This window comes from Oncorhynchus gorbuscha, linkage group LG02 (assembly GCF_021184085.1).
Source record: "Oncorhynchus gorbuscha isolate QuinsamMale2020 ecotype Even-year linkage group LG02, OgorEven_v1.0, whole genome shotgun sequence".
NCBI classification, from domain to species: domain Eukaryota; kingdom Metazoa; phylum Chordata; class Actinopteri; order Salmoniformes; family Salmonidae; genus Oncorhynchus; species Oncorhynchus gorbuscha.
Genome location: NC_060174.1, coordinates 22,039,530 through 22,067,030, shown reverse-complemented (window position 1 = coordinate 22,067,030; position 27,501 = coordinate 22,039,530). Strand labels below are relative to the sequence as shown.

At 41.9% G+C, this 27,501-nt stretch overlaps 2 protein-coding genes across 2 annotated transcripts in view; one reads left to right on the top strand and one right to left on the bottom strand.

Moving 5' to 3' along the window:
• The first annotated feature begins 545 nt into the window (after positions 1–545).
• On the top strand, positions 546–18,913 carry LOC123999178 (transmembrane protein 161A-like). Its single transcript, XM_046304678.1, has 12 exons — positions 546–797; positions 1,269–1,372; positions 1,589–1,675; positions 1,794–1,885; positions 2,004–2,160; positions 2,772–2,923; positions 6,475–6,538; positions 6,699–6,842; positions 6,937–7,050; positions 10,055–10,229; positions 10,721–10,817; positions 15,735–18,913. The coding sequence occupies exons 1-12, from the start codon at positions 795–797 to the stop codon at positions 16,031–16,033; spliced, it is 1,488 nt and encodes a 495-aa protein (XP_046160634.1). The 5' UTR covers positions 546–794; the 3' UTR covers positions 16,034–18,913.
• Positions 18,914–23,670: 4,757 nt separating this feature from the next.
• mef2b (myocyte enhancer factor 2b) overlaps positions 23,671–27,501 on the bottom strand; it is a 35,775-nt gene continuing 31,944 nt past the window's right edge. The window contains exons 7-9 of the mRNA XM_046293379.1: positions 25,060–25,171; positions 24,869–24,977; positions 23,671–24,513 (exon numbers count right to left, since the gene is read on the bottom strand). Coding sequence (XP_046149335.1) covers positions 24,186–24,513; positions 24,869–24,977; positions 25,060–25,171 — 549 coding nt within the window. The 3' untranslated portion in view covers positions 23,671–24,185. The remainder of the gene's footprint in view (positions 24,514–24,868; positions 24,978–25,059; positions 25,172–27,501) is intronic.

Genomic DNA, 27,501 nt, shown 5'->3' with positions numbered 1-27,501 from the left:
GGATAAAAGCTCACTAACAGGGATGTAAACAAATTTGTGCATACAATTTGAGAGAAATACACTTTTGGTGCGTATGGAACATTTCTGTGATTGTTTATTTCAGCTCATAAAACACTGACCCACACTTTGGTTCCTGTCATCTTAAAACTAAAGTTTGTAAATTATCTTTGCTAAAACTGCAAAATATAGCGATCAGATTAAGCGTCTCATCACTTTGTATGAGAAACTACAACTCCCACAATAATAAGCCCAGTTAGTGTGATTGGTTTGGACAGCTGTGAAAGTAGTCTACGTGTACTTGGCTTTATGATACAGTATCTATAAAACTAGGCTTTTATTATTGCTAAGCAGGTTCAACTATTTAGTTTATACATTAGAAAATACATTATTGTGATTTAGGTATATTTTTACTAGGCGTCTTCCACCACTTTTGACAGTTTGTAACCGGATCCAAAGAAATCGTAAACAGACATCTATTCGAGCCAATGAAACCGCTTGTTTTCTGCGGTTTGTGGAACCCAAATCCAGGCCTGCCTACAGTAGCATAATGTCATCAACTCAGAGACGGAAAAGGAAGCGTCCCCCCCTAGTTAAATGAAAGTCAATGAACTAAGAAGACCAGACCCATCTGCTATTGCATTGGTGTCAGTTAAGTAGACCTGAATTTACAATTTATGTTCAATGGTAAACGGACAGAGTGAACAATCTTAATTTATCTGCCATCTTTAATCAGTTGTCAAGACACAAGTGTGTCGCTAACACTACGAACATATACTTCATTTCGTTGAAGAGAGATGGTGAGTAGCTAGATGTTTAATCTGTGTCCACTTGCAACCAGTATGTAATGCTTCGCTAGCTAATTCAAATGCTTGTAGCTATAGCGTTTAGCTACAAAATAGCTAGGTAACTAGCTTAGAAATGTCAGCTATCAGTAAAATGTCGCTAATGGTCACAGTTACTGCTTCAGGTTCTCTTCAAATTGAGAGCTGGCTATATGTCAGTTTGAAGTTGGCATAAATTGCTATTGCATTCTATTAGCCACGGACACGTTGCACACGTTAGATAGCTTACTTGGGCTGCTAGCATGGATGGTAACCTTCAAAGCTAGCACTTCCCCATGTCATGGCTATCTTGAGACACGCAGTAGTTGTGTCGGTTGAAAAGATTCTCATGAAACTCCATGTTGGTTGTCTACAAACGTTGGGTTGACCCCTTTTTGTACTGTAGCTACTTTGATTAACAAGGTGTGTGTCTGTCTGTCTGAACAGGCGCTAATTGGAGTGCAGCTGGTGGTCAGCTTGCTGGCTGCTAGCATCATGCAGAGAATGACTCCACACTGTTCTTTTGCCCGCTGGCTTCTATGCAATGGCAGGTAAAGTAATGTACACAAATCTCATGCAGAAGTGGATTTGGAGGTTGGGTGTAGAGACATCCTGATAGTGGTTTGTAGTTATTCCTTGTTAGATCATGAGGGTAGGAGAAATTGCCTAATCATAGTGAATAGATTTGAGTAAAACAACAGTCATACTACTAGCCAACTACTTGCAATGTATATATGTTTAAAACAAATATAACTTGATCCTTTCAGTCTATTCCGGTTCAAACACCCCTCTGAAGGAGAGCTGTGCGCCCTGGCAGGCAAACAGATGCCCAGCAAGCCCAGCAGGAGAGACAGGTGTGAGCTGAGGAGGGGGCATGATGATACAGTATAACTGGTGTCTTTTCTTTTGTATCACTGTTATGATAGTAGACTGTGCTGTTACAGGGAAGGTTTGCTGACTTCTTCTTTGTAGGAGACAGAATGGGGACAGCAAGCCTCTCACAGTGCCGAAGGACATCGACCTTAACTTAGAAAAAGCTCCAATTGGTGTCCTTGATGCCCTTGGTAAATAAAACAAAAGCATGACCACTACTGCTGACTGAAATGCCCTCCAAGCCCTTGCATTTAGGCCTTATCTTTTCCTTACAATATTTATGCTTTGTCTCTCCTTTCCCATTCTCAGTACTGCGATTCTTCCTGGAGTACCAGTGGTTGATTGACTTTGCAGTGTATGCGATGGGCATCTACCTTTTCACTGAGGGCTACTTCTGTGTAGTTGACCCTGCCATGGAGGTCCACATTGGGGCCTTCTGGTGTGTGCTGACTGTTCTCTGCTGCCTGTATCCTTCCGTTCACCTTCTCTGAGATCCCATAGTTGTATTACAATTTTAACTTGAAAATGGAATTTAACTTATTCTTAAGACTTAAGTTGTACTCACTGTACCTGTCAGTGTTATCACCATGTAAAAACTGTTGGTGTCAATTCCTAAAAAGTGGGCTCCTTGTATACATCAATAACCCTATGAAAGTCCCGCCTACTTCCTGTTGCAAGTCCCGTACTGTTTTTGAATGGGTTTCAAGCTTATCAAAATAAACATAAACTATAAACGTGGTCATTTTAAAATGCAGTATGTGAAATGATATTTGTATTTTTGAATTAATTTGCTTTTTGATTATGGAAAAATAAAAATTCAGTCAAACCTTCATGAAAGGCATCAGGTAGAAGTAAATTAATCCACAAATATAATTTGACATGTCTTAAGTGAGCAAGTTTTCATGAATTTGATATAAGCTTGACCGTATGAAACTTGCAACAGGAAGTATAGCGTGTCACCCAAACATGCACGGTTGCCAAAAAAACACTCTGATGCACCTGTTGTGCTCCTCCTTGATTGGAGTTGTTTGTTGAGAGACTGCCCGATTGTCCCTGTTGCCCTTAACCCTCTCACAGGAAAACCCTCCACTCCCTGATGGGCCACTATTTCCGGTCTGACGAGGGGGGTGAGCGTTCAGTGTGCTTGGCCTTTGGTTTCCTATCTCTGCTGGTGGCCATGTTGGTGCTAGTGGTCAGAGAAGACTACCTGGAGTTTGGCCTAGAGCCTGGTATGTCCACGACACTAACCCCTACTACAGCAGTCTCACTGTGTGTACAAAACATTTAACACTTTCATAATATTGAGTTACACCCCCTTTTCCCCCTCAAAACAGCCTCAATTTGTCAGGGCATGAACTCTACAAGGTGTCGAAAGTGTTCCACAGGGATGCTAGCCCATGTTGACTCCAATGCTTCCCACAGTTGTGAAGTTGGCTGGATATCCTTTGGGTGGTGGACCATTCCTGATACACAGGAAACTGTTGCGTGTGAAAAACCCATCATCATTGCTGTTCTTGACACACTCAAACTGGTGCACCTACTACCATACCCGGTTCAAAGGCACTTAAATCTTGTCTTTCCCATTCACAATCTGAATGGCACATGTTCAGTTGAAGTCGGAAGTTTACATACACTTAGGTTGGAGTCATTAAAACTAGTTTTTCAACCACTCCACAGATTTATTGCTAACAAACTATATAGTTTTGGCAAGTCTGTTAGGACATCTACTTTGTGCATGACAGAAAGATTATTTACTGTATCACAATTCCAGTGGGTCAGAAGTTTACATGCACAAAGTTGACTGCCTTTAAACAGCTTAGAATTTTTCCAGAAATGATGTCATGGCTTTAGAAGCTTCTGATAGGCTAATTGACATCATTTGAGTACCTGTGGATGTATTTCAAGACCTTACATTCAAACTCAGTGCCTCTTTGCTTGACATCATGGGAAAATCAAAAGAAATCAGCCAAGACCTCAGAATTGATTTTAGACCTCCAAGTCTGGTTCATCCTTGGGAGCAATTTCCAAACGCCTGAAGGTACCACGTTCATCTGTACAAACAATAGTACGCAAGTATAAACACCATGGGACCACGCAGCCGTCATACCACTCAGGAAGGAGACTCGTTCTGTCTCCTAGAGATGAACGTATTTTGGTGTGAAAAGTGCAAATCAATCCCAGAACAACAGCAAAGGACTTCTTGGATATGCTGGAGGAAACAGGTACAAAAGTATCTATCCACAGTAAAATGAGTCCTATATCAACATAACCTGAAAGGCTGCTCAGCAAGGAAGAAGCCCTTGCTCTAAAAACACCATTAAAAAAAGCCAGACTACAGTTTGCAACTGCACATGGGGACAAATATTGTACTTTTTGGAGAAATGTCCTCTGGTCTGATGAAACAAAAATAGAACTGTTTTGTCATAATGACCATCGTTATGTTTGGAGGAAAAAGGGGGAGGCTTGCAAGCCGAAGAACACCATCCCAACCGTGAAGCACGGTGGTGGCTGCAGCATGTTGTGGGGGTGATTTGCTGCAGGAGGGACTGGTGCACTTCACAAAATAGATGTCATCATGAGGGAGGAAAATGATGTGGATATGTTGACGCAACATCTCAAGACATCAGTTAAAGCTTGGTCGCAAATGGGTCTTTCAAATGGACAATTACCCCAAGCATACTTCCAAAGTTGTGGCAAAATGGCTTAAGGACAACAAAGTCAAGGTATGTGAGTGGCCATCAAAGCCCTGACCTCAATCCTATAGAAAATGTGTGGGCAGGAACTGAAAAAGTGTGTGAGCAAGGAAGCCTACAAACCTGACTCGGTTACACCAGCTCTGTTAGGAGGAATGGGAAAAAATTCTCCCAACTTATTGTGGGAAACTTTTGGAAGGCTACCTGAAATGTTTGGCCAAAGTTAAATAATTTAAAGGCAATGCTACCAAATACTAATTGAGTGAATGTAGACTTCTGACCCACTGGGAATGTGATGGAAGAAGTTAAAGCTGAACTAAATCATTCTCTCTAAAATAAAGTGGTGATCTTAACTGACCTAAAACACATTTTTACTAGGATTTAAATGTCAGGAATTGTAAAACACCTGAGTTTAAATGCATTTGGCTGAGGTTTATGTAAACTTCTGATTTCAACTGTACACAATCCATGTCTCAAGGCTTAAAATGTATTCTTTAACCTGTCTCCTCCCCTTCGTCTACTCTGATTTGAAGTGGAATTGTGGCATCAATAAGGGATCATTGACTGACCAGGTGAATCTGTCATGGAAAGAGCAGGTGTATGGGATCAGTAATATGCCAAATGTATTGTGTTCATCGCCCAAATAATATAATAATAATAATAATAATAATAATAATATATGCCATTAACTACTTTTGCAGTGAGCTTTACAAACGGGTATACACCGCAATAGTGTTGCAAATATAGAGTAATCTAGGGTTTTGATTCTTTACATTGTACACGTATGGTTAACATTATGGTTACCATACTGTAATTTCTGCAGCCTTGAAAGGCAGGCATCAACATGGCTGAAAGAGGCTGCCAGCGATTTATAGAAATCGCTTTCTACGGGTACAAACCCTTTTTCCCCCCCTACGACTACAAATCGCTTTCTAGGGGTACAAACCCTTTTTTCCCCCCTACGACTACAAATCGCTTTCTACGGGTACAAACCCTTTTTTCCCCCCCTACGACTACAAATCGCTTTCTACAGGTACAAACCCTTTTTTCCCCCCCTACGACTACAAGTCGCTTTCTACGGGTACAAACCCTCTTTTTCCCCCTACAACTACAAATCGCTTTCTATGGGTACAAACCCCTTTTTTCCCCCTACAACTACAAATCGCTTTCTACGGGTACAAACCCTTTTTTCCCCCTACGACTACAAATCGCTTTCTACGGGTACAAACCCTTTTTCCCCCCTACGACTACAAATCGCATTCTACGGGTACAAACCCTCTCCCCCCTACGACTACAAATCGCATTCTACGGGTACAAACCCTCTTCCCCCCCTACGACTACAAATCGCATTCTACGGGTACAAACCCTCCCCCCTACGACTACAAATCGACTACAAATACGACTACAAATCGCTTTCTACGGGTACAAACCCTTTTTCCCCCTATGACTACAAATCGCTTTCTACGGGTACAAACCCTTTTTCCCCCTACGACTACAAATCGCATTCTACGGGTACAAACCCTCTTTTTTTTCCCCCCCTACGACTACAAATCGCTTTCTACGGGTACAAACCCTCTTTTTTTTTTTCTACAACTACAAATCGCTTTTTAAGCTTGATAACTTTTTGTTTTTTCATGTCAAATCCCTGACTAAATTCAGGTGACCTAAGCTCTTCCAAATATGGAGTTGCAGGTTTGCCGTATCTGTCATGTTTGCGCATATCTTTATGGCAGTCATTTTCCTTAAGGTCCTTGGAAATGACCTGCATATCTGATGTTCTAAAAAAAATTCTAATGCAAATATCGATTTACAAATAGCAAATCAAAAGGTGTTTGTTTGTGGATAGTGATTTACATTTGTGGGTTGGTACTTATTTGTACAGATCATGATACACGAATACAAAATGCATGCTGTGTGTTCACAATACATTTGGCATGATATTGATCCCATACAGGTGTTCCTAAAGTTCTGTAGTGTGTGTGTGTGTGTGTTTGTAATAAAAAAAACATATATATATATATATATATATCACACTTAACAGTGATTTGTTTAGTTAATTTTATAATTTTTATGCTTTTGTATTGCAGGTTTTAACATTCTTTTTGTCAACCTTGAAGTTTTCGCAAAACAGCAAGGCTTTGCTGAGTGGTTGTAAGTATCTTTTCATTGGACAGCTTAAATTTATTTAAAATAAATATGTAAATCACAACTTGGGTCCATAGAATAGTAATTCATGGACTGATATGCTTTTAGTGATCTGTGTGTTGGCAAATGTTCTCTCTAATGTTTGTTATATTTGGACTCTCATCAGAGTCCCGGTGACCAAGCTGACTGTGAAGTTGGGTCTGGCTGCCATCTGTGCTTTTATTGGTGCTTTGCTGGCCTTCCCTGGCCTCCGCCTAGCCCAGACCCACCTGGACGCAGTTCAGATGAACTCAGACCGCCCATTCATCCAGTAAGAACACTAACACCGATTTAGCTGTGAAACCAAATAACCACTTGGCTCCACTAGTGATGTCTTCCTGTTCGGTATTTTCTGCTTCCTGTAGGATTCTGTTGCACATTAGTTTTCTGGCTCCAGTGGTGGTGATCGTGTTGTGGATCAAACCCATCGCTAGGGACTTCCTGGGTAATGCTCCCACGGGGAAGACCTCGGTCACGCTGTAAGTGTGTGTCTTGGTACTCTATATGTACAAAAGTATGTGGACACCCCTTCAAATTAGTTAATTCGGCTATTTCAGTCACACTCGTTGCTGACGTGTGTAAAATCGAGCACACGGCATGTAATATTCATAGCTAAACAATGGCAGTAGAATGGCCTTACTGAAGAGCTCAGTGACTTAACGTGGCACTGCCAAGGAATGCCACTCTTCTAACAAGTCAGTTCGGTCAACTGTATGTGCTTTTATTGTGAAGTGGAAACGTCTCGGACCAACAACAGCTCAGCCGCAAAGTGGTAGGCCACACAAGCTCACAGAATGGGACCACCGAGTGCTGAAGCGCTTAATCGTCTGTCCTTGGTTGCAACACTCGCTACCAAGCTCTAAATTGCCTCTGGAAGCAACGTCGACACAATAACTTTGTCTGGAGCTTCATGAAATGGGTTTCCATGGCCGAGCAGCTGCACACAAACCTAAGATCACCATGCGTAATGGCAAGCATCAGCAGGAGTAGTGTAAAGCTCGCTGCCATTGGACTCTGGAGCAGTGGAAATGCGTTCTCTGGAGTGATGAATCACGCTTCACCATCTGACAGTCTGACTGATGAATCTGGGTTTGGTGGATGCCAGGAGAACACTACCTGCCTCAATGCATAGTGCCAACTATAATGTCTGGGGCTGTTTTTTTTCATAGTTCCAGTGAACGGAAATCATATCGCTGCAGCATACAATGACATTCTAGACGATTCTGTGCTTTTAACTTTGTGGCAACAGTTTGGGAAGGCCCTTTCCTGTTTCAGCATTACAATGTCCCCATGCATAAAGTAATGTCCATAGAGAAATGGTTTGTCAATCGGGGTGGAAGAACTTGACTGGTCTGCACAAAGCCCTGACCTCAACCCCATCGAACACCTTTGGAATTAATTGGAACGCTGACTACAAGCCAGGCCTAATCACCCAACATCAGTGCCCGACCTCACTAATGGTCTTGTGGCTGAATGGAAGCCAGTCCCCGCAGCAATGTTCTAACATCTAATGGAAAGTTCCCAGAAGAGTGGAGGCTGTTATTGCAGCAAAGGGGGACCAACTCCATGTTAATGCCCATGATTTTGGAATGAGATGTTTGACGAGCAGGTGTCCACATATTTTTGGTCATGTAGTGTATGTATATACTTGCTGTATTCCACTCTTGTGCATCCCCTGATTTCCTATACTTCAATGTTGAAATATTACAATTATAACTGTTTGGCACCCATGTGCTCATTCCTTCATAGGGCTGTGGCGGTCATGAAACTTAGTCAGCTGGTTATTGTCATGCAATTGACTGCCGGTCTCACGGTAATTGACCGTTAATTAACATTACAGTACATTATAAAGAAGTTTAACAAATCCATTTAATATACACAATCTCAATAAATCCATGATTTACTTTGGGTAGGTCTAAAGAAACATATGAAGAGAATGTACAGTATTTTAGAAGAACTGATTTTGAGTGGGCCTACTATATGTTATCTGGCCATGCGTAGGTTCTAGGATAGTTAATTTAGCAGACAATATATGCTTTTTAGTCCTGTGCCATTTTATATTATATGATTTTATAGTAAAAATAATAAAGGATATTTTTCCCATTCCGGAGCAGAGTGCGCATATGGAGTGTACAAGTGATCATTTGAAAGGTCCTATACGCTTGATTTAGAGTTAATCTAGTTGTGAATGATACGAATCTTAGAATGTCAAACAATACTAACATTTATGAGCTGGATGATGCGACCTAGTTAATTGAGACTATCATCAATAGTATGTCAAATTTGTTTCGATTTTAGAATGTCCCATTATCAAATGGGGAGAGGAAACAAGACATCTCCGTATGCACTGGAATAGCGAACGAAGGCCACTTTCCGCGGTTTGTTTTGTAACCATGCCAGGTAGGCTACTCTGGTTTTATAGCAGCGCATGTGCTTAACATAAGCAGCTGAGAAATAAATATAGTAGCAGCTTTGATCATCTTTTTAGTGGCAACCATCTCAACTCTGCTTTCACACAAGATTGCATATAGAGATGTCTGGGCTTATAACACTTACTGCGTGACAGGTGATATTGCGCCCACACTTTGTATGCCATGGGCTCTCCAACCATGTTCTTGCAGCTCTCTAGTGCTTAATTTGATAAGGCAAGTTAAATCTGTTAAGGAATATAGGTAGTAAAATGTTTTTACAATGAAACATATTTAATTAAACTGACAGTCCCGATCTCTGCGCTCTCAAAAGGAATTAAGGGGAGAGCGAGGAGATGGAAACGCACAGTGGTGAGATTGTGTAGCTAAAGGAAGTGTCAGCCTATTCATTATGAAAATATAACAGCCTACAATTTGTGAATTTGTATTTAACTGTAAGTTCCCCTTGCACAATCAATGAACCAACAGTATTGCCTATGTGTACTAAAATAAAATAATAAAATAAATAAATATATATGAAATCTGCCGTGTGTCGTAAGCGGTACGCTATTAGCTATGTATTGTATAAGGAAAAATAATTTTAATTCAGGGTTTTTTCGGGCTTGTGCTCATGCCTATATGTATCCATAAGGTCTATGTGTATGGGTGTTTTGAATTGATCATCACCTTAGAAAGCACTGTCCACTTCATTGTTTGGCTTTGAAACAACATCCACAATCACCATGTTTTCCACTCAGTTTCAACCTGTTATTGAATTTTTCTTCAAATTGATCGATCAGTGAGGTGGGTTTTAAAAACTGTTCTGATAAGTGTTTGCTATGATTTGAGATCCAATTTGCATTGATGTCTGTGGTTAGAGGGACTATAGAGATCAGAGTACACTGCCATTAGAAGTTGGGTACGAACAACACATGTCCAGAATGCATAAGAGGAGATTAACGTGACTCAATGGTCATGTGGAATTTGACTGTGGTCATGACTGCCAGTGTGGTGGTATTGCAGTCAACCGCAACAGCTCTACTCCTAGTGTTGACGTCTCTGTGTGTTATCCCAGTATGTCAAGCGTGATGTTTGACAGTGTTCGTCTGTGGACGGTGGTGGTGCTGTGCTGCCTGAGGCTGGCCCTGACCCGCTACCACATGCAGGCCTACCTCAACCTGTCCCAGAAGTGGGTGGACCAGATGAAGAAGGAGGCAGGACGCATCGCTGCCATCGATATCCAGAGGAAGGTAAGATGCCTAAACCTCTAAACCAGCCATTTTGTTTTTCGAATTACCGACAATATGATTTTCAATACTGTTTAAAAAAAGGTTATGCATGCATACATACACTTTTTTGGGGGGCAGAGGGTTTGGGCTGGGGGCGTGCTACGCCACTGCTTAAACTATAAGGTAAGTATAACTATAAGAAATCTAAGGTGTCGAATTATCTCCAGCTCAGGGCTCCAGCTATGCATTTGCTTTGCTAACTTTCTAGCTAATTGGCTAGATTTCTAGCTAAGTGGCAAGATCAAGCTTATTGCTTACAGCAGAGACATACAATCTCTGTTGGCTCAAGATCCCTGTTGCCTAAATTGTTTTAGAAATGGCGCCCCTTGTGTGCACTTCCGGTAATACCGTATACCCTGGTATGGTACAGAAATGGGTTTGAAAATATAGGTACCGCCCAACTTTAGTTGACAGAGGAAACCTGTATCCATGAGTCTTTGTTGTCCTTCCAGGTGACCCGAGTGTTCTGCTACCTGACCATAGTCACCCTGCAGTACGTGATCCCTGTTCTACTCCTCCTCTTCTCTACCCTGGCTCTGAAGGTCCTGGGTAAGACATGTACAGCACCTAACATAAGCAACAACTCTAATCTCAGTGAGACCTTCAGTGACTGCTGAGAATCTGCATTCTACAATTTAAAAATGGGGAGTCATGATAATTTACCAACCGCTTCACCATAATGCCTGATGTTACAGGTAACTGCCAAAATAAAGGAAATACGTGTGTAAATGATGGATGCAAAGTGTATTGAAAGCAGGTGCTTCCACACAGGTGTGATTCCTGAGTTAATTAAGCAATTAACATCCTATCATGCTTAGGGTCATGTATAGAGATGGCTAGTTGCCCATTATTTGGGCTACCATGGCTAGAAGAGATCTCAGTGACTGAAAGAGGCATCTCAAAGGAGCATAGGTGTTGTTTTTTATAGAATGTGACATAAAACCAAATGCATGCTTTTCAACCGATCGCTGCCTGCACCCGCATGCCCGACTAGCATCACCACCCTGGATGGTTCCGACCTTGAATATGTGGACATCTATAAGTACCTAGGTGTCTGGCTAGACTGCAAACTCTCCTTCCAGACCCACATCAAACATCTCCAATCGAAAATCAAATCAAGAGTCTGCTTTCTATTCCGCAACAAAGCCTCCTTCACTCACGCTGCCAAGCTTACCCTAGTAAAACTGACTATCCTACCGATCCTGGACTTCGGCGATGTCATCTACAAAATGGCTTCCAACACTCTACTCAGCAAACTGGATGCAGTCTATCACAGTGCCATCCGTTTTGTCACTAAAGCACCTTATACCACCCACCACTGCGACTTGTATGCTCTAGTCGGCTGGCCCTCACTACATATTCGTCGCCAGACCCACTGGCTCCAGGTCATCTACAAGTCCATGCTAGGTAAAGCTCCGCCTTATCTCAGTTCACTGGTCACGATGGCAACACCCATCCGTAGCACGCGCTCCAGCAGGTGTATCTCACTGATCATCCCTAAAGCCAACACATCATTTGGCCGCCTTTCGTTCCAGTACTCTGCTGCCTGTGACTGGAACGAATTGCAAAAATCGCTGAAGTTGGAGACTTATCTCCCTCACCAACTTCAAACACCAGCTAACCGATCGCTGCAGCTGTACATAGTCTATAGGAAAATAGCCCACCCATTTTCACCTACCTCATTCCCATACTGTTTTTATTTATTTATTTTTCTGCTCTTTTGCACACCAATATCTCTACCTGTACATGACCATCTGATCATTTATCACTCCAGTGTTAATATGCAAAATTGTATTATTCGCCTACCTCCTCATGCCTTTTGCACACATTGTATATAGACTGCCCATTTTTTTCTACTGTGTTATTGACTTGTTAATTGTTTATTCCATGTGTAACTCTGTGTTGTCTGTTCACACTGCTATGCTTTATCTTGGCCAGGTCGCAGTTGCAAATGAGAACTTGTTCTCAACTAGCCTACCTGGTTAAATAAAGGTGAAATAAAATAAAACATTTAGAAAATCTAGTATGTTTTAAATGACATTGTTATACTAATTTCGGCTTTTCATTTAGTAGACTTTGCTGTACACTTTTGAGGAAGAGAATGAACTTTCCAGACTTTGTTTGATAATCTGTTGATAAAGAGAAAAAGGGACCCGCTGTACCCAAATGAACAAATGGCGGGAATCAACGCAATTGTGCGTTAGATGATACATTCTCAGGATTGGTGAGCCTATTTTGTTGATATTTCTTGGTTACTGTGTTCATTTTGACTAAACAGTACGTTCTGAAGAGTGTGTGTGTGTGTGTGTGTGTGTGTGTATATAGTACGACTAGTACACAGTATACGCTACTGGTCAAAAGTTTTAGAACACCTACTCATTCAAGGGATTTTATTTTGACTATTTTCTACTTAGTAGAATAGTAGTGAAGACATCAAAACTATGATATAACACATGGAATCAAGTTGTAACCAAAAAAAAGTCTTAAACAAATCAAAATGTATTTGAGATTCTTCAAATAGCCACCCTTTGACTTGATGACATCTTTACACACTCTTGGCATTCTCTCAACAAGCTTCATGATGTAGTCACCTGGAATGCATTTCATTTAACAGGTGTGCCTTGTTAAAAGGTTAATTTGCGAAACTTCTTTCCTTTGTGTGTTTGAGACACTCGTGTTGTGACAAGGTAGGGGTGGTGTACAGAAGATGGCCTTTTACCAAATAGGGCTAAGTCCATATTATGGCAAGAACCGCTCAAATAAGCAAAGAGAAACTACAGTCATCACTACTTTAAGACATGAAGATCTGTCAATACGGAACATTTCAAGAACTTTGAAAGTTTCTTCAAGTGCAGATGTAACAACCATCAAGCGCTATGGAAATGGCTCTCATGAGGACCGCCACAGGAATGGAAGACGGCGAGTTACCTTTGCTGCAGATATGCGAGTTACTTACCAGCCTTAGAAATTGTAGCCCAAACAAATGTTTCAGAGTTCAAGTAACAGACACATTACAACATCAACTGTTCAGGAGACTGTGAACCAGGCCTTCATGGTCAAATTGCTGCAAAGAAACCATTACTAAAGGACTTTATTATTATTATTATTAAGAGACTTGCTTTGGCCAAGAAACAAGAGAAATGGACGTTAGACCGGTGGAAATTTGTCCTTTGGTCTGAACTCCAAATTGGAGATTTTTGGTTCCAACCGCTGGGTCTTTGTGAGATGCGGTGTGGGTGAACGGATGATTTCTGCACGTGTATTTCCCACCGTGAAGCATGGAGGAGGTGGGGGTGCTTTTCTGGTGACACTCTTTGGTTTATTTAGAATTCAAGGCGCACTTAACCAGCATGGCTACTACAGCATTCAGCAGCGATATGCCATCCCATCTGGTTTGGGCTTAGTGCGACAATCATTTGTTTTTCAACAGGACAATGACCCAACACACCTCCAGGCTGTGTAAGGACTATTTGACCAAGAAGGAGAGTGATGGAGTGCTGCATCAGTTGACCTGGCCCCCCACAATCACCTGGCCTCAACACAATTCAGATGGTTTGGGATTAGCTAGACCACAGTGAAGGAAAAGCAGCCAACAAGTGCTCAGCATATGTGGGAACTCCTTCAAGACTGTCGGAAAATCATTCCAGGTGAAGCTGGTTGAGAGAATGCCAAGAGTGTGCAAAGCGGTCATCAAGGCAAAGGGTGGCTATTTGAAGAAATACACTTTTCTTGGCAATTACATGAGTCCATATGTTATTTCATAGTTTTGATGTCTTCACAATTATTATACAACGTAGAAAATAGTAAAAAATAAAGAAAAACCCTTGAATGAGTAGGTGTTCTAAAACTTTTGACCGTAAGTATATACAGAACAAAAATATAAACACCATGTAAAGTGTTGGTCCCATGTTTCGTGAGCTGAATTAAAAGATCCCCAGCATGATCATTACACGGTTGCATCTTGTGCTCGAGATGATTAAAGGCCACTCTAAAATGTGCAGTTTTGTTACAACACAATGCCATAGATGTCTTGAGGGAGCGTGCAATTGGAATGCTGCCTGCAGGAATGTCCACCAGAGCTGTTGCTAGAGAATTGAGTGTTTAATTTCTCAACCGCAAGCCGCCTCAACATTTTGTTTTAGAATTTGGCAGTACGTCCAACTGGCCTCACAGCTGCTGACGACATGTAAAAATGCCAGCTTAGGACCTCGTCCGGCTTCTTCACCAGCAGGATTGTCTGAGACCAGCTGCCCAGACAGCTGATGAAGCTGAGTTTGCACAACCAAAGAATTTCTGCTCAAACTGTCTCAGTGAAGTTCTTCTGCGTGCTGATCGTCTTGACCAGGGTCTTGACCTGACTTCAGTGGACAAATGCTCACCTTTGATTGTCACTGGCACGCTGGAGAAGTGTACTCTTCATGGATGAATCACGGTTTCAACTGTACCGGGCAAATGTATGGTGTTGTGTAGGCAAGCAGTTTGCTGATGTCAATGTGGTGAATAGAGTGCCCCATGGGGGGGGGGGTCATGGTATAAGCAGGCATAAGCTATGGACAACGAACACAATTGCAGTTTATTGATGGCAATTTGAATGCACAGAGATACCGTGAACAAATCCTGGGGAACAGTCTTGCCATTCATCCACCGCCATCACCTCATGTTTCAGCATGATAATGCATGGCCCCATGTCGCAAGTATTTGTATACAATTCCTGGAAGCTGAAAATTTCCCTGTTGTATATTCACCAGACATGTTACTCATTGATCATGTTTGGGATGCTCTGGATTGACATGTATGACAGCGTGTTCCAGTTCCTGCCAATATCCAGCAACTTCGCACAGCCATTGAAGAGATGTGTTGCGCTGCATGAGGCAATGGTGGTCACACCAGATACTGACTGGTTTTCTTATCCACGCCCTTTTCTTTTGAAGGCATCTGACCAACAGATGCAGTCTGTATTACCAGTTTTGAAATCCATAGATTTAGGGCCTAATTTATTTCAGTTGACTGATTTCCTTATTTGAGTTGTAACATTATTTTTTTACAACTTTTTAAATGTTTTTGTTGTGGGCAAATGCGGTTAGAAGTAGGCAAGACATTTCAGACATGGTGTGTGTGTGTGTGTGTGTGTCAGTAAGCAGGAACTCTACCCAATTGAGCACTTGCGAGATTCTAGAGCGGTGCCTGACACACAGTTTTCCACCACTATCAACAAAACACCAAATGGTGGTATTTCTCATAAAAGAATTGTCGCATCCCTCCAAGAGTTCCAGACCCTCGTAGAATCTATGACACGGTGCATTGAAGCTGTTCTGCCTCATGGTGGCCCAACACTTTATTAAGACACTTTTTGGTGTTTCCTATATTTTGGCAGTTACCTGTATTTGTAGCCTGTAAGTTGTTCATATAGAATGTCTCATGTGGTAACGGCCTTCGTTCCTGCTGTGTTTTTGTTCTGTATGTCAGGTGACTTCTCATGGAGTGGTGCGGAGCAGGCTCCGGGGGTGACTCCTGCCCTGGTAATGCCCACAGTCACTCCCGTCCTGCCAGGGCTGGAGGAGGACGAGGATGGGGTGGAGTACATGGAGGAGGACATCCAGGCCACGGTGGCTCGTCTGACAGAGGGCTTCTCAGCCCTGCGCTCCATCCTCACCCCACTCTTCTTCAGAGGCCTCTTTGCCTTCCTTACCTGGTGGGTGGCCGCCTGCCAGGTCATCAGCAGCCTGTTTGGCATCTACTTCCACCAGTACCTCATGCAGAACTGAGGAAGAATACACAGAACTACACTATCCACAATACCTAGCTAACACAAGCCCAGTGCGATGTAGGCAGGTAAAACTCTTTAACACAACAGAAGGACAGGATGGGTGCTCTTGTCTTACTGTAACTAAGGTGTCACGGATGTGAAAAAAAGACATGAGGCTTTCTTCTGACACACTACTACTTTGTTGTCCTGTGGGACACAGATGATGTTGCCTGTGACTGCCTGGGGACTATGATGGAGATGCAGTATAATGGGGACTGAACTCTGTCCCTTGCATCTTAAGCCAGTGTTAACCTTATTCATTTTTCATCACACAATATTGTTAAATGCTGCAAATGAGACTTTACTATTAGGAAAAAGGTACCACTATTAGACAGATTCAGAAGCTCTTTAAAATTGTCGTCCTATAGTTACATTTTTTTTAACCTTTATTTAACCAGGCAAGTCAGTTAAGAACAAATTCTTATTTTCAATGACGGCCTAGGAACAGTGGGTTAAACTGCCTGTTCAGGGGCAGAACGACAGATTTGTACCTTGTCAGCTCGGAGGTTTGAACTTGCAACCTTCCAGTTACTAGTCCAACGCTCTAACCACTCGGCTACGCTTCCGCCCCTGTTCTAATACCGTACCGATTGTCATGAACCCATGGCGTTCAGTCTATGTAGCAGTCATCACCACTTGTGTATGGATTGATCAAACTCGGGCCTTGCCTGTTCATTCTCCTTAATCATTTATACCCACCTTTTTAAACGAAGCACAGAGGATCAGTTACTGAGTTTATTTAATGAAGGGATTCAGAGGAATTCCAAGTGCCTGGAAACTCAGGGATTTTAAGTCAATGATATGATCTTTTTTCATTAAATGTTTTTTTTTCCTCTGTAAAATGGTAGTCTCAGTCTCAGCAAAGTTTGTTAGTTGTTTGAACAAGGTACTTTGTCTTTTATTGCTACCAAGCTCTGGATAAGAGCGTCTGCTAAATGACTTAAATGTAAATGTAAATAATTTACAGATGTAGGCTTAGAACAAATCTCGCTTAAACCTAGGTCTGAAATGCGTTGCTGATTGTAGTGTCAACGTGTTAATTTATTTTTAATGTATTTATTTCTACTATATTGCCCCTGGTCATATTGTGTTGGAAAGGTACAGGTGTCGTGCTGCTGTGCGTTTCGGTCATGGTTTATGGCACGTGTGATTTATTTGATTTCATGTTCGCTAATCATTTCACGGTGTGTGTGGTTTGTATGAAGATGCTGTTTTTACAATTAAGAGACTTCTGAATGCATGGCGTTAACTTTAGTTGTGTATAAGTGTTTTTATTTGGTTGTGTGCCTTAATTTAATATTTTTATGATTCTTTTCAACCTTTATTTTTAGTATGCCAAAATCACATGTTTTGATTATCCCAGCAAATTGTAAATTTCAGATTTTATTTTCTCCCAATGACTTATTTTCTGTTCTTATAAAGCATAGGAGATAAGGGTGATAAAAGATGGGGGTCCTTCAAAGTTAATCATTTGACAAAAGACCATGCATGACAATGGTAGCTGCTGAATTGGGCATTCACCTCTTGACCTTAATCATTGATAATTGCCTTGCACTTATTCTGTCAACAATCTGATATAGACAAATATTTTATGTAAGTATATTTAGATTTTTCGATCGTAGTATGTTCAATATCATATAGCTTTGTAGCAATGTGATGCTAACTTGTCAAATTTCTCAAATGGTATATTTTTGTGGATATCACTTATTGTGAAATAATATTGGTAAAACCAGCTTGCTATTGTACAGCGCTAATGGACATGACCGTCCCTCAGACGTGACACAGCCAGAAAGGCCCGTGGAGCTGACTTTAAAAAATAATCTTTTTTTAGCTTTATTTAACTAATCAAGTCAGTTAACACATTCTTATTTTCAATGACGGCCTAGGAACAGTGGGTTAACTGCCTGTTCAGGGGCAGAATGACAGATTTGTACCTTGTCAGCTCGGGGGTTTGAACTTAGTCCAACGCTCTAACCACTACGCTACCCTGCCGCCCCAATGATTTATTGAAGATTTAGTGAGGGACTGACTTATCTGAGCCTTCACGTGCTGGTGAGGTGGGAATGTTTCATTGGAGGATATCGATAGTGCTCAAGCACAGAACTAGATGGAACCAGATAACACATTGGAACTTTGTTATGGATGGCTAAGATTCTGATCTTGAATGTCTGTTTCACTAACAGTCTTTTTCTGTTTGACAACATTGTTTTATAATTGTTGAGTGAAATTTCTGAAAAAATGCTTTTCAGATCACGGTGCATTTTACAATGTCAAAACAGCTATTATGAGTACTTTGACATCCTTCTGAGAATTTTCTACCTAACCCTCTTGCTCCTCCTGGTATAAGGCCTATATAAAATGTATGTGGCGGGACTTGCTCTGCTCTTAAGGCCAGGCAGATTCAGGTCTTTACTAGCCTCTGACAGGTCTGGGAGAGTGTCTGGCTTAATGAACTGGAAGGTGACAGGGTTGACATATCTATATAATCACATTAATTATGTGCATGTGTTTGGAGGCCCCCAGTCTGCAGCCTGCAGCCGCCATGGCTGTTGCTATAGGGACCAGGCAGCGACCAGACAACGGCGGCTTCAGTCATGCCCTGCAGACTGGCCCTATCCTCAGGGGAGCTGCCCAGACACCACCCCTGTGACTCTTTTCATTTGGGGAGCAGAGGCCATGCTGACGGGTGGGAGAGGGATAATTCTAGCCAATTTCATTCGGGTTATTCTAAATTGTACGGAAATGCTCTAGAGGGAAGAACATATTCACTGTATGTGATGTCCAGCTGTTATTGTAAGGCATTTTGTATTGTCTGCACACTATATAAAGCTTGTCTGGTTTTAGTGTTCCTTCATTCTTGTTCCCCCCTCAGTTGGAACCTAGTGGTTTGACATGATAGTGAGTGACTGTTCCACTGAATACATCTAATCTAGATAAATAGACACATGAAGGATACATATAGTAGATAGCATTTTATCGGTCTTCAGATATATATTCATCAAAGGAAATGCTGTGACTTCTGAATCAACGTTTTTTAAATGAGTCAATTAGATGTACAGCCTTCGGGTCAAAATAACTTACAAATCAAATATTGCTAATTGAAAGGCAGCCACATCATTAAAACAAGTATAAAGCCATGGGTTGTTTTGATAAATACTGCCAGCGCTGACACTACCCACTGGGCACATATGTCAATCCAACGTATAGTTTTGATATACATTTGGTTGTGTTGTCAACTAATGTAAATTCAACATGTAATCAATAAAAAAATGTCACAATGTCATTGTATTTAGGTTAAAAAGGTTAAAGACTAGATTCCCTTACGTTGATGACATTCTGCAAATCCAATCAGTTTTCCACGTTAATTCAACGTCATCACATTGTTTTTTGTTGTTGAAATGACATGGAAACAACATTGATTTAACCAGTTTTTCCCCAGTGGTATTGATGTGCTGGAATAACCTGTGTTTTTTACTGACAAGTGCTTATATTAAAAAATACAGTGCCTTGCGAAAGTGTTCGGCCCCCTTGAACTTTGCGACCTTTTGCCACATTTCTGGCTTCAAACATAAAGATATAAAGCTGTATTTTTTTGTGAAGAATCAACAAGTGGGACACAATCATGAAGTGGAACGACATTTATTGGATATTTCAAACTTTTTGAACAAATCAAAAACTGAAAAAATTGGGCGTGCAAAATTATTCAGCCCCTTTACTTTCAGTGCAGCAAACTCTCTCCAGGAGTTCAGTGAGGATCTCTGAATGATCCAATGTTGACCTAAATGACTAATGATGATAAATACAATCCACCTGTGTGTAATCAAGTCTCCGTATAAATGCACCTGCACTGTGATAGTCTCAGAGGTCCGTTAAAAGCGCAGAGAGCATCATGAAGAACAAGGAACACACCAGGCAGGTCCGAGATAATGTTGTGAAGAAGTTTAAAGCCGGATTTGGATACAAAAAGATTTCCCAAGCTTTAAACATCCCAAGGAGCACTGTGCAAGCGATAATATTGAAATGGAAGGAGTATCAGACCACTGCAAATCTACCAAGACCTGGCCGTCCCTCTAAACTTCGAGCTCATACAAGGAGAAGACTGATCAGAGATGCAGCCAAGAGGCCCATGATCACTCTGGATGAACTGCAGAGATCTACAGCTGAGGTGGGAGACTCTGTCCATAGGACAACAATCAGTCGTATATTGCACAAATCTGGCCTTTATGGAAGAGTGGCAAGAAGAAAGCCATTTCTTAAAGATATCCATAAAAAGTGTTGTTTAAAGTTTGCCACAAGCCACCTGGGAGACACACCAAACATGTGGAAGAAGGTGCTCTGGTCAGATGAAACCAAAGTTGAACTTTTTGGCAACAATGCAAAACGTTATGTTTGGCGTAAAAGCAACACAGCTCATCACCCTGAACACCCTATCCCCACTGTCAAACATGGTGGTGGCAGCATCATGGTTTGGGCCTGCTTTTCTTCAGCAGGGACAGGGAAGATGGTTAAAATTGATGGGAAGATGGATGGAGCCAAATACAGGACCATTCTGGAAGAAAACCTGATGGAGTCTGCAAAAGACCTGAGACTGGGACGGAGATTTGTCTTCCAACAAGACAATGATCCAAAACATAAAGCAAAATCTACAATGGAATGGTTCAAAAATAAACATATCCAGGTGGCCAAGTCAAAGTCCAGACCTGAATCCAATCGAGAATCTGTGGAAAGAACTGAAAACTGCTATTCACAAATGCTCTCCATCCAACCTCACTGAGCTCGAGCTGTTTTGCATGGATGTGCAAAACTGATAGAGACATACCCCATGCGACTTACAGCTGTAATCGCAGCAAAAGGTGGCGCTACAAAGTATTAACTTAAGGGGGCTGAATAATTTTGCACGCCCATTTTTCAGTTTTTGATTTGTTAAAAAAGTTTGAAATATCCAATAAATGTCGTTCCACTTCATGATTGTGTCCCACTTGTTGTTGATTCTTCACAAAAAAATAGTTTTATATCTTTATGTTTGAAGCCTGAAATGTGGCAAAAGGTCGCAAAGTTCAAGGGGGCCGAATACTTTCGCAAGGCACTGTATGTCAAAATAACTTGAATGTGTCTGTGAGAATACTGTTTGTAACTGAAGTTACTGTTTTTACCTTTCTACATTTATCCACAGTTGAAATAGTTTGTGTCAGACACAAACATTTCTCCTGGCAATAATTCCATGTTGTCAATCAGAACCTGCCCATATACCCTCTGTGTGTGTCTTCAATACACTAATTATGCAGTTTTATCTGAATACCATCACATTGCACTGCATTAACTTGTCACTTTTGCCATGGAAAATCAGATAATGAATTACCAGTAGTAGCACTAATGGCTGATTCTTTCTGAATTGTCTTGCCTTCAGAGTGATGGTGTGAAATACGTTGACCTCTTGTGGACTAAGGAGTTCACTTCAATCTACACACAAACCCACAAGAAACTAAACGGATACAAGATCATTTTACATGAACTATTTTCAGACTTTTTAAACATTAAATTGATAAATGAAACAACACGCCACAAATGATCTGCATAAAACACAATCATTACAAAATATATATATAATAAACTCGAGCAATAAAATGTGTCTTAATGTTTTTTTTCCATAGACAAAAGTTTAATTTATGCAGTTTATTTGATAGGTGTCTGATTGTCAACATACCCTATTCCCATTGACCCACTGAAAATGTGTTTCCTTTTCAGGAATGAATAAATAACTGGAATTTATTTAAACAAAATACAACAGTGCTGAAAGTAGTAAAGCTCAACTTTATAAAATGGTTATAGTGAATATGGACCTTGAGCATCACAAGCAGGAATAGATTGAAGATGTATGATGATGACTAGTAATGATTCTTATACACCATTATATGCTAAATGTTGGCTTGTTTTGGATATTGCTTCACAAATAATTAAATTGAACACAATATCCATTAATAAGAAATAAAGCACATGTTACATTCCCTTTAGTCTTAAATGTGTCATCATTTTGCATTACTAAGGCCAGTGTCCAAAAATAAAGACTATGCAGTATATAGTGCAAAAACAAACAGCTTTGCTCAGTAATTTTCTCGCCTTAAAAAGCAACACTAACCCTGTATAATGGAACCAATGATCCAAATCCCTGAGAGACTTATTGATGCACACATTTTAAATACAAAAATCCATAAGTGCAGATTGCATTTTTGTTTTTTTTAAACAATTCCTATCCAGACTAACTTCCCACTCACTATCACAGAGGGCGTGCCACTATGATAGATGAGTAGAACCTTGGTGCTCCCTAATCGGTCTCCTGTGAGCTGACCACTTCATTGATTTTGGGCTAAAGGCTAAAGCATTAAAGTTATATACAGTGCCTCCGAAAAGTATTCAGACCCCTTGACTTTTTCCACATTTTGTTACATTACAGCCTTATTCTAAAATGTATTAAATACAAAAAATCCTCAACAATCTACACACAATACCCCATGACAAAACATATACCTTATTTACAAACCAAGCCATGAGGTCAAAGGAATTGTCGGTAGATCTCCGAGACAGGATTGTGTCGAGGCACAGATCTGGGGAAGGGTACCAAAAAATGTCTGCAGCGTTGAAGGTCCCCAAGAACACAGTGGTCTCCATCATTCTTCAGTGGAAGAAGTTTGGAACCACCAAGACTCTTCCTTGAGCTGGCCGCCTGGCCAAACTGAGCAATTGGGGGAGAAGGGCCTTGGTCAGGGAGGTGACCAAGAACCCGATAATCACTCTGATAGAGCTAGAGAGTTCCTCTGGAGATTGAGAACCTTCAAGGAGGACAACCATCAGGCCTTTATGGTAGAGTGGCCAGATGGAAGCCACTCCCCAGTAAAATGCACATGACAGTCTGCTTGGAGTTTGCCAAAAGGCACCTAAAGACTCTCAGATCATGAGAAACAAGATTCTCTGGTCTGATGAAAACAAGATTGAACACTTTGGCCTGAATGCCAAGCGTCACGTCTGGAGGAAACCTAGCACCATTCCTATGGTGAAGCATGGTGGTGGCAGAATCATGCAGTGGGGATGTTTCTCAGCGGCATTGACTGAGAGACGAGTCGGGATCGAGGCAAAGATGAACGGAGCAAAGTACAGCGATATCCTTGATGAAAACCTGCTCCAGAGCACTCAGGACCTCAGACTGGGGTGAAGATTCACTTTGCAACAGGATAACGATCCTAAGCAGACAGCCAACACAATGCAGGAGTGTTTTTGGACAAGTGTCTGAATGTCCTTGAGTGGCCGAGCCAGAGCCCGGACTTGAACCCGATCTAACATCTTTGGAGAGACCTGAAAATAGCTGTGCAGCAACACTTCCCATCCAACCTGACAAATATTGAGAGGATCTGCAGCACTCCACCATCAGGCCTTTAGAGAAGAATGGGAGAATCTCCCCAAATACAGGTGGGTCAAGCTTGTTGCGTCATACCAAAAAAGACTCGAGGCTGTAATCGCTGCCAAAGGTGATTCATCAAAGTACTGAGTAAAGGGTCTGAATTCTTATGTTGAAAATGGCTAAAAACCTGTTTTTGCTTTGTCATTATGGGGTATTGTGTGTAGATTGATGAAAAAACAACAATTTATTCAATTTTAGAATAAGACTGTAATCTAACAAAATGTGGAAAAAGTCAAGGGGTCTGAATACTTTCCGAAGGCACTGTAACTGGGGACCTGAATGTAAAGTACTACTCTGAAACACAGTGCTCTAAGAACATGGCTAAATGACTGAATCTCCCTTACCCTCTGCTCTGTAGCTCAAACAGGATGAGAGAACCACACTGATATGTGGTTTGACATACCCTCTGACCCCAACACACAGACAAACCAACAAAACCCAACAACACACCAAGCAATATATCAGGATCAGAGAGGCAGTGACACATGTTCATCACCCACAAGGGAGAGTCCAGCCCAGCTCTAAGGGGGGTCTTTCTTTCCTCTGGGATGATGTGAATTAATGAACCTCATCTCCCCATCCTCCTCTCTCTGTGAGTGGGCAACCATGTGGCAGGCTTGCTTTGGCTTGAAGGAGGGTGTGTGGTAGTCGCTGCCAACTATCTCTGCCACCCATCGCTAATTTCTAATTGCCTCAGGGGCAGCCCCCCTTTCTCCTCTGCCCCTTGCTGAGCCGGGTAGGGAAAACCTCCTTTGAGGAATTCCTCTCTCTCATTGGCTGGGTAAGGTTCCTGGGGAGTGTGGCGAGCAGAATCGGGGGTGCTCATTGGAGAGTGCTGCCTCAGATGTTGCAGCGGTGGAGAGGTCGCAGAGCAGATGCGCTCCGGGGAGGCCCGCTCTGATTTGATGCTGAGGTTGAGGGAGGGGTGAGGAGGAGTGGTGGGAGTGGAGGCTTGAGAGGGAAAAGAGCACCCTCCGCTGGACATCCTGGTATACAGCAAGCAGACAGAGAAAAGGGAAGAGAATATGCATCACATAGAGCGGGGGTATTCAACTCATTCCCTACGAAGTCTGAGGCCTGCTGGTTTTCTGTTCTACCTGATAATGAATTGCACCCAGGTCTAAATTAGTCCCTGATTAGAGGGGAACACTGAAAAAACCCAGTGGAACTGGCTTTGAGGTCAAAAGTTGAGTTTGAGGGACATAGAGCATGAAATAAATCCCCACATGCTATTTGTCCTATAAAGGGCACTAGAAGACTCATCACAACAGTATCATGGTCCATCCTTGTTCAATGTTTAACACTTAGTAATTGAGTAAGGTTTCATATCAGTGGTCTTACGCTGGGCTGAGGTGGGGTACATGTTGCTCCTGCTGTTGTGCCGTCTGCCACGGGTTCACTGTACCACGCTGTAGACTCACAGCATGGGAGAAACCTGGGTGGCTGTAGTCTGGGACAGAAGAGAATGATTATTTTATATCACTACCTAAGAAGCACATACAGATGTCAGAAGAGCAGAGCTGCAGTCTTACCAGATGGTCCAGCAGAGAGGCCGTAGCCCCCAAGACTCTGGCCCAGCAGACCTGCCTTCCCCATGGTCAGCATGTGGTTCCCTGGGTGCATGCCCTGGTACAGTATGTCTCTCTGAACATTACATGGAGAGAGAAGCAGTTACTCAGTTCAAAACATTATAAACTGGGTGGTTCGAGCCCTGAATGCTGATTGGCTAAAAGCCGTGGTATATCATTACATTTACATTTAAGTCATTTAGCAGACGCTCTTATCCAGAGCGACTTACAAATTGGTGCATTCACCTTATGACATCCAGTGGAACAGTCACTTTACAATAGTGCATCTAAATCTTAAGGGGGGTGAGAGGGATTACTTATCCTATCCTAGGTATTCCTTAAAGAGGTGGGGTTTCAGGTGTCTCCGGAAGGTGGTGATTGACTCCGCTGTCCTGGCGTCGTGAGGGAGTTTCTTCCACCATTGGGGGGCCAGGGCAGCGAACAGTTTTGACTGGGCTGAGCGGGAACTGTACTTCCTCAGTGGTAGGGAGGCGAGCAGGCCAGAGGTGGATGAACGCAGTGCCCTTGTTTGGGTGTAGGGCCTGATCAGAGCCTGGAGGTACTGAGGTGCCGTTCCCCTCATTATCAGACCGTATATCTTGGGTCAGTCAGACAATCCAATCCGCCAATAGATCTCCGGCTGAGAAAGGCCACGAAGAACGGAGAGGTGTAGTCCAGGGACGCAAAGAGTGGATCCGATCCTGGGTAAACTCTATTAGGCAACAAAACACACGTTTAACGGCAACAAAACAACGGAATAGAGAAGCTTCGGGAACTGAGGGTTGAACACATCCTCAGTCACGTCTCCATCACAACCCCCCACTTTTGCGCAGCTGATACTGGCTATTTAATTGGGAATTAAAGGGAAAGCGCCCTATTGGAAAGAGCTGCACTGAGACGGTTCAGAAAAATTCAGGGCCGTCACAGTATGACAAACCATTTATTTCTACTTCTCTTATTATGTTGGTAATCAGTTTATAATAGCAATAAGGCACCTCAGGGTTTTGTGATATATGGCCAATATACCATTGCTAAGGGCTGTGACCTAGCGTTCTGCGTTGCATCTTACCTAAGAACAACCCTTGGCTGTGGTATATTGGCCATATACCACACCCCCTCAGGCCTTATTGTTTAAATACAGGCCATGTGAGTAAGTGTGAGAGTGAGAATTATAGTGTGCAAGCGTGAGTGTGGTTGGTGCTCTGATTGGCCTTTCGTAATGACATCGTCATTACCCTAATCTCTGATTGGTCTCTTCATATTGACATCATCATAATGACATCGACATCACTCTGCTCTCTGATCGGTTCCTTCATTATGACATTATCATTAGGACGTCATCATAACTGGGGCTGTGGCAGTCATTGAATTTTGTCAGCCGGTGATTGTCAAGCAAATAACTGCCGGTCTCACGGTAATTGACCTTTAATTAACATAAACACATTTAGCATCTCCTGGCTTCCACGCATAGCCTATAAGCCATCGATGCAGATCTTTGGAACATCTACATTTGAATAAGTCACATAAATCCATGTAATATAGCCTACACCATCACAATGAATCCATTATTTATTTTAGACAGGTCTAAAGAAACATGGTATGAAGAAAGTTGTATATTTCAAAAGAACAGAATAGCATACTTGGAATTGTCCTTATGTTAGGACCTGATCCGGCTATGCCATATGGCTGTGGGCTACACTAGTTCATTTATCAGACAAGAATTGCTTAGAATTACGTGCCATTATTTTATAGTATGAAGAATACAATTGAACATAGCTGAATAAAATAGAAAGGATGTTTTCTCCAAACGATTTCTGAGGGCGTGCACACATGCGGCTATTCTTTATTGAGTGGTTAACAAAGAAATAGGTCCCTCTATATGCTTAATTTAGAGCTATTTATGCAACTTTAGTTGTCATACAAACATTGAGCTATATGTTTAGATTTTGAATACGTTCCAAGGCGACATGAAGAGACTATAATGATGATAAAAGTTGCATGAAAGGCATGAGCTCTGCATCGCTTCTTGCACAGGCTGCACACACTTCATCAGTCTCTCATTCACAAGTTGTCAAGCACTTGATAATGCCTCAAATTTCTTGACAGAAACCCCCTGGTGTGGCTGTAATGCCCCCTAAAAGAATAAATGCCTTATGCGGCCAGTGGCCGTTGTGCCCTTGGGCTGAATATAATAATTATAATTCACTTCTCCAGGCTACATGTTCCGACGCACCTCTCACTCACATGGCTCTCTCAGATATCGCAATTCTTATAAGCTAATGCCCGTCACATTATCGGGTTCTTCTCAAACGCTCCACAGCTCCAAAGTAGGCTACAAGTGAAGACAGACACATTGGGGACGCAACTGTGCGTGTTCTTCTTATCGAATTCCAAGGCGCATATTTA

Bases quoted from the DNA above. Each gene is read 5' to 3' on its own strand.
- LOC123999178 (XM_046304678.1), top strand. The intron at 2,161-2,771 runs GTATCCTTCCGT...ACCCTCTCACAG, and splicing joins CTGACTGTTCTCTGCTGCCT to GAAAACCCTCCACTCCCTGA. The intron at 7,051-10,054 runs GTAAGTGTGTGT...GTGTTATCCCAG, and splicing joins GGGAAGACCTCGGTCACGCT to TATGTCAAGCGTGATGTTTG.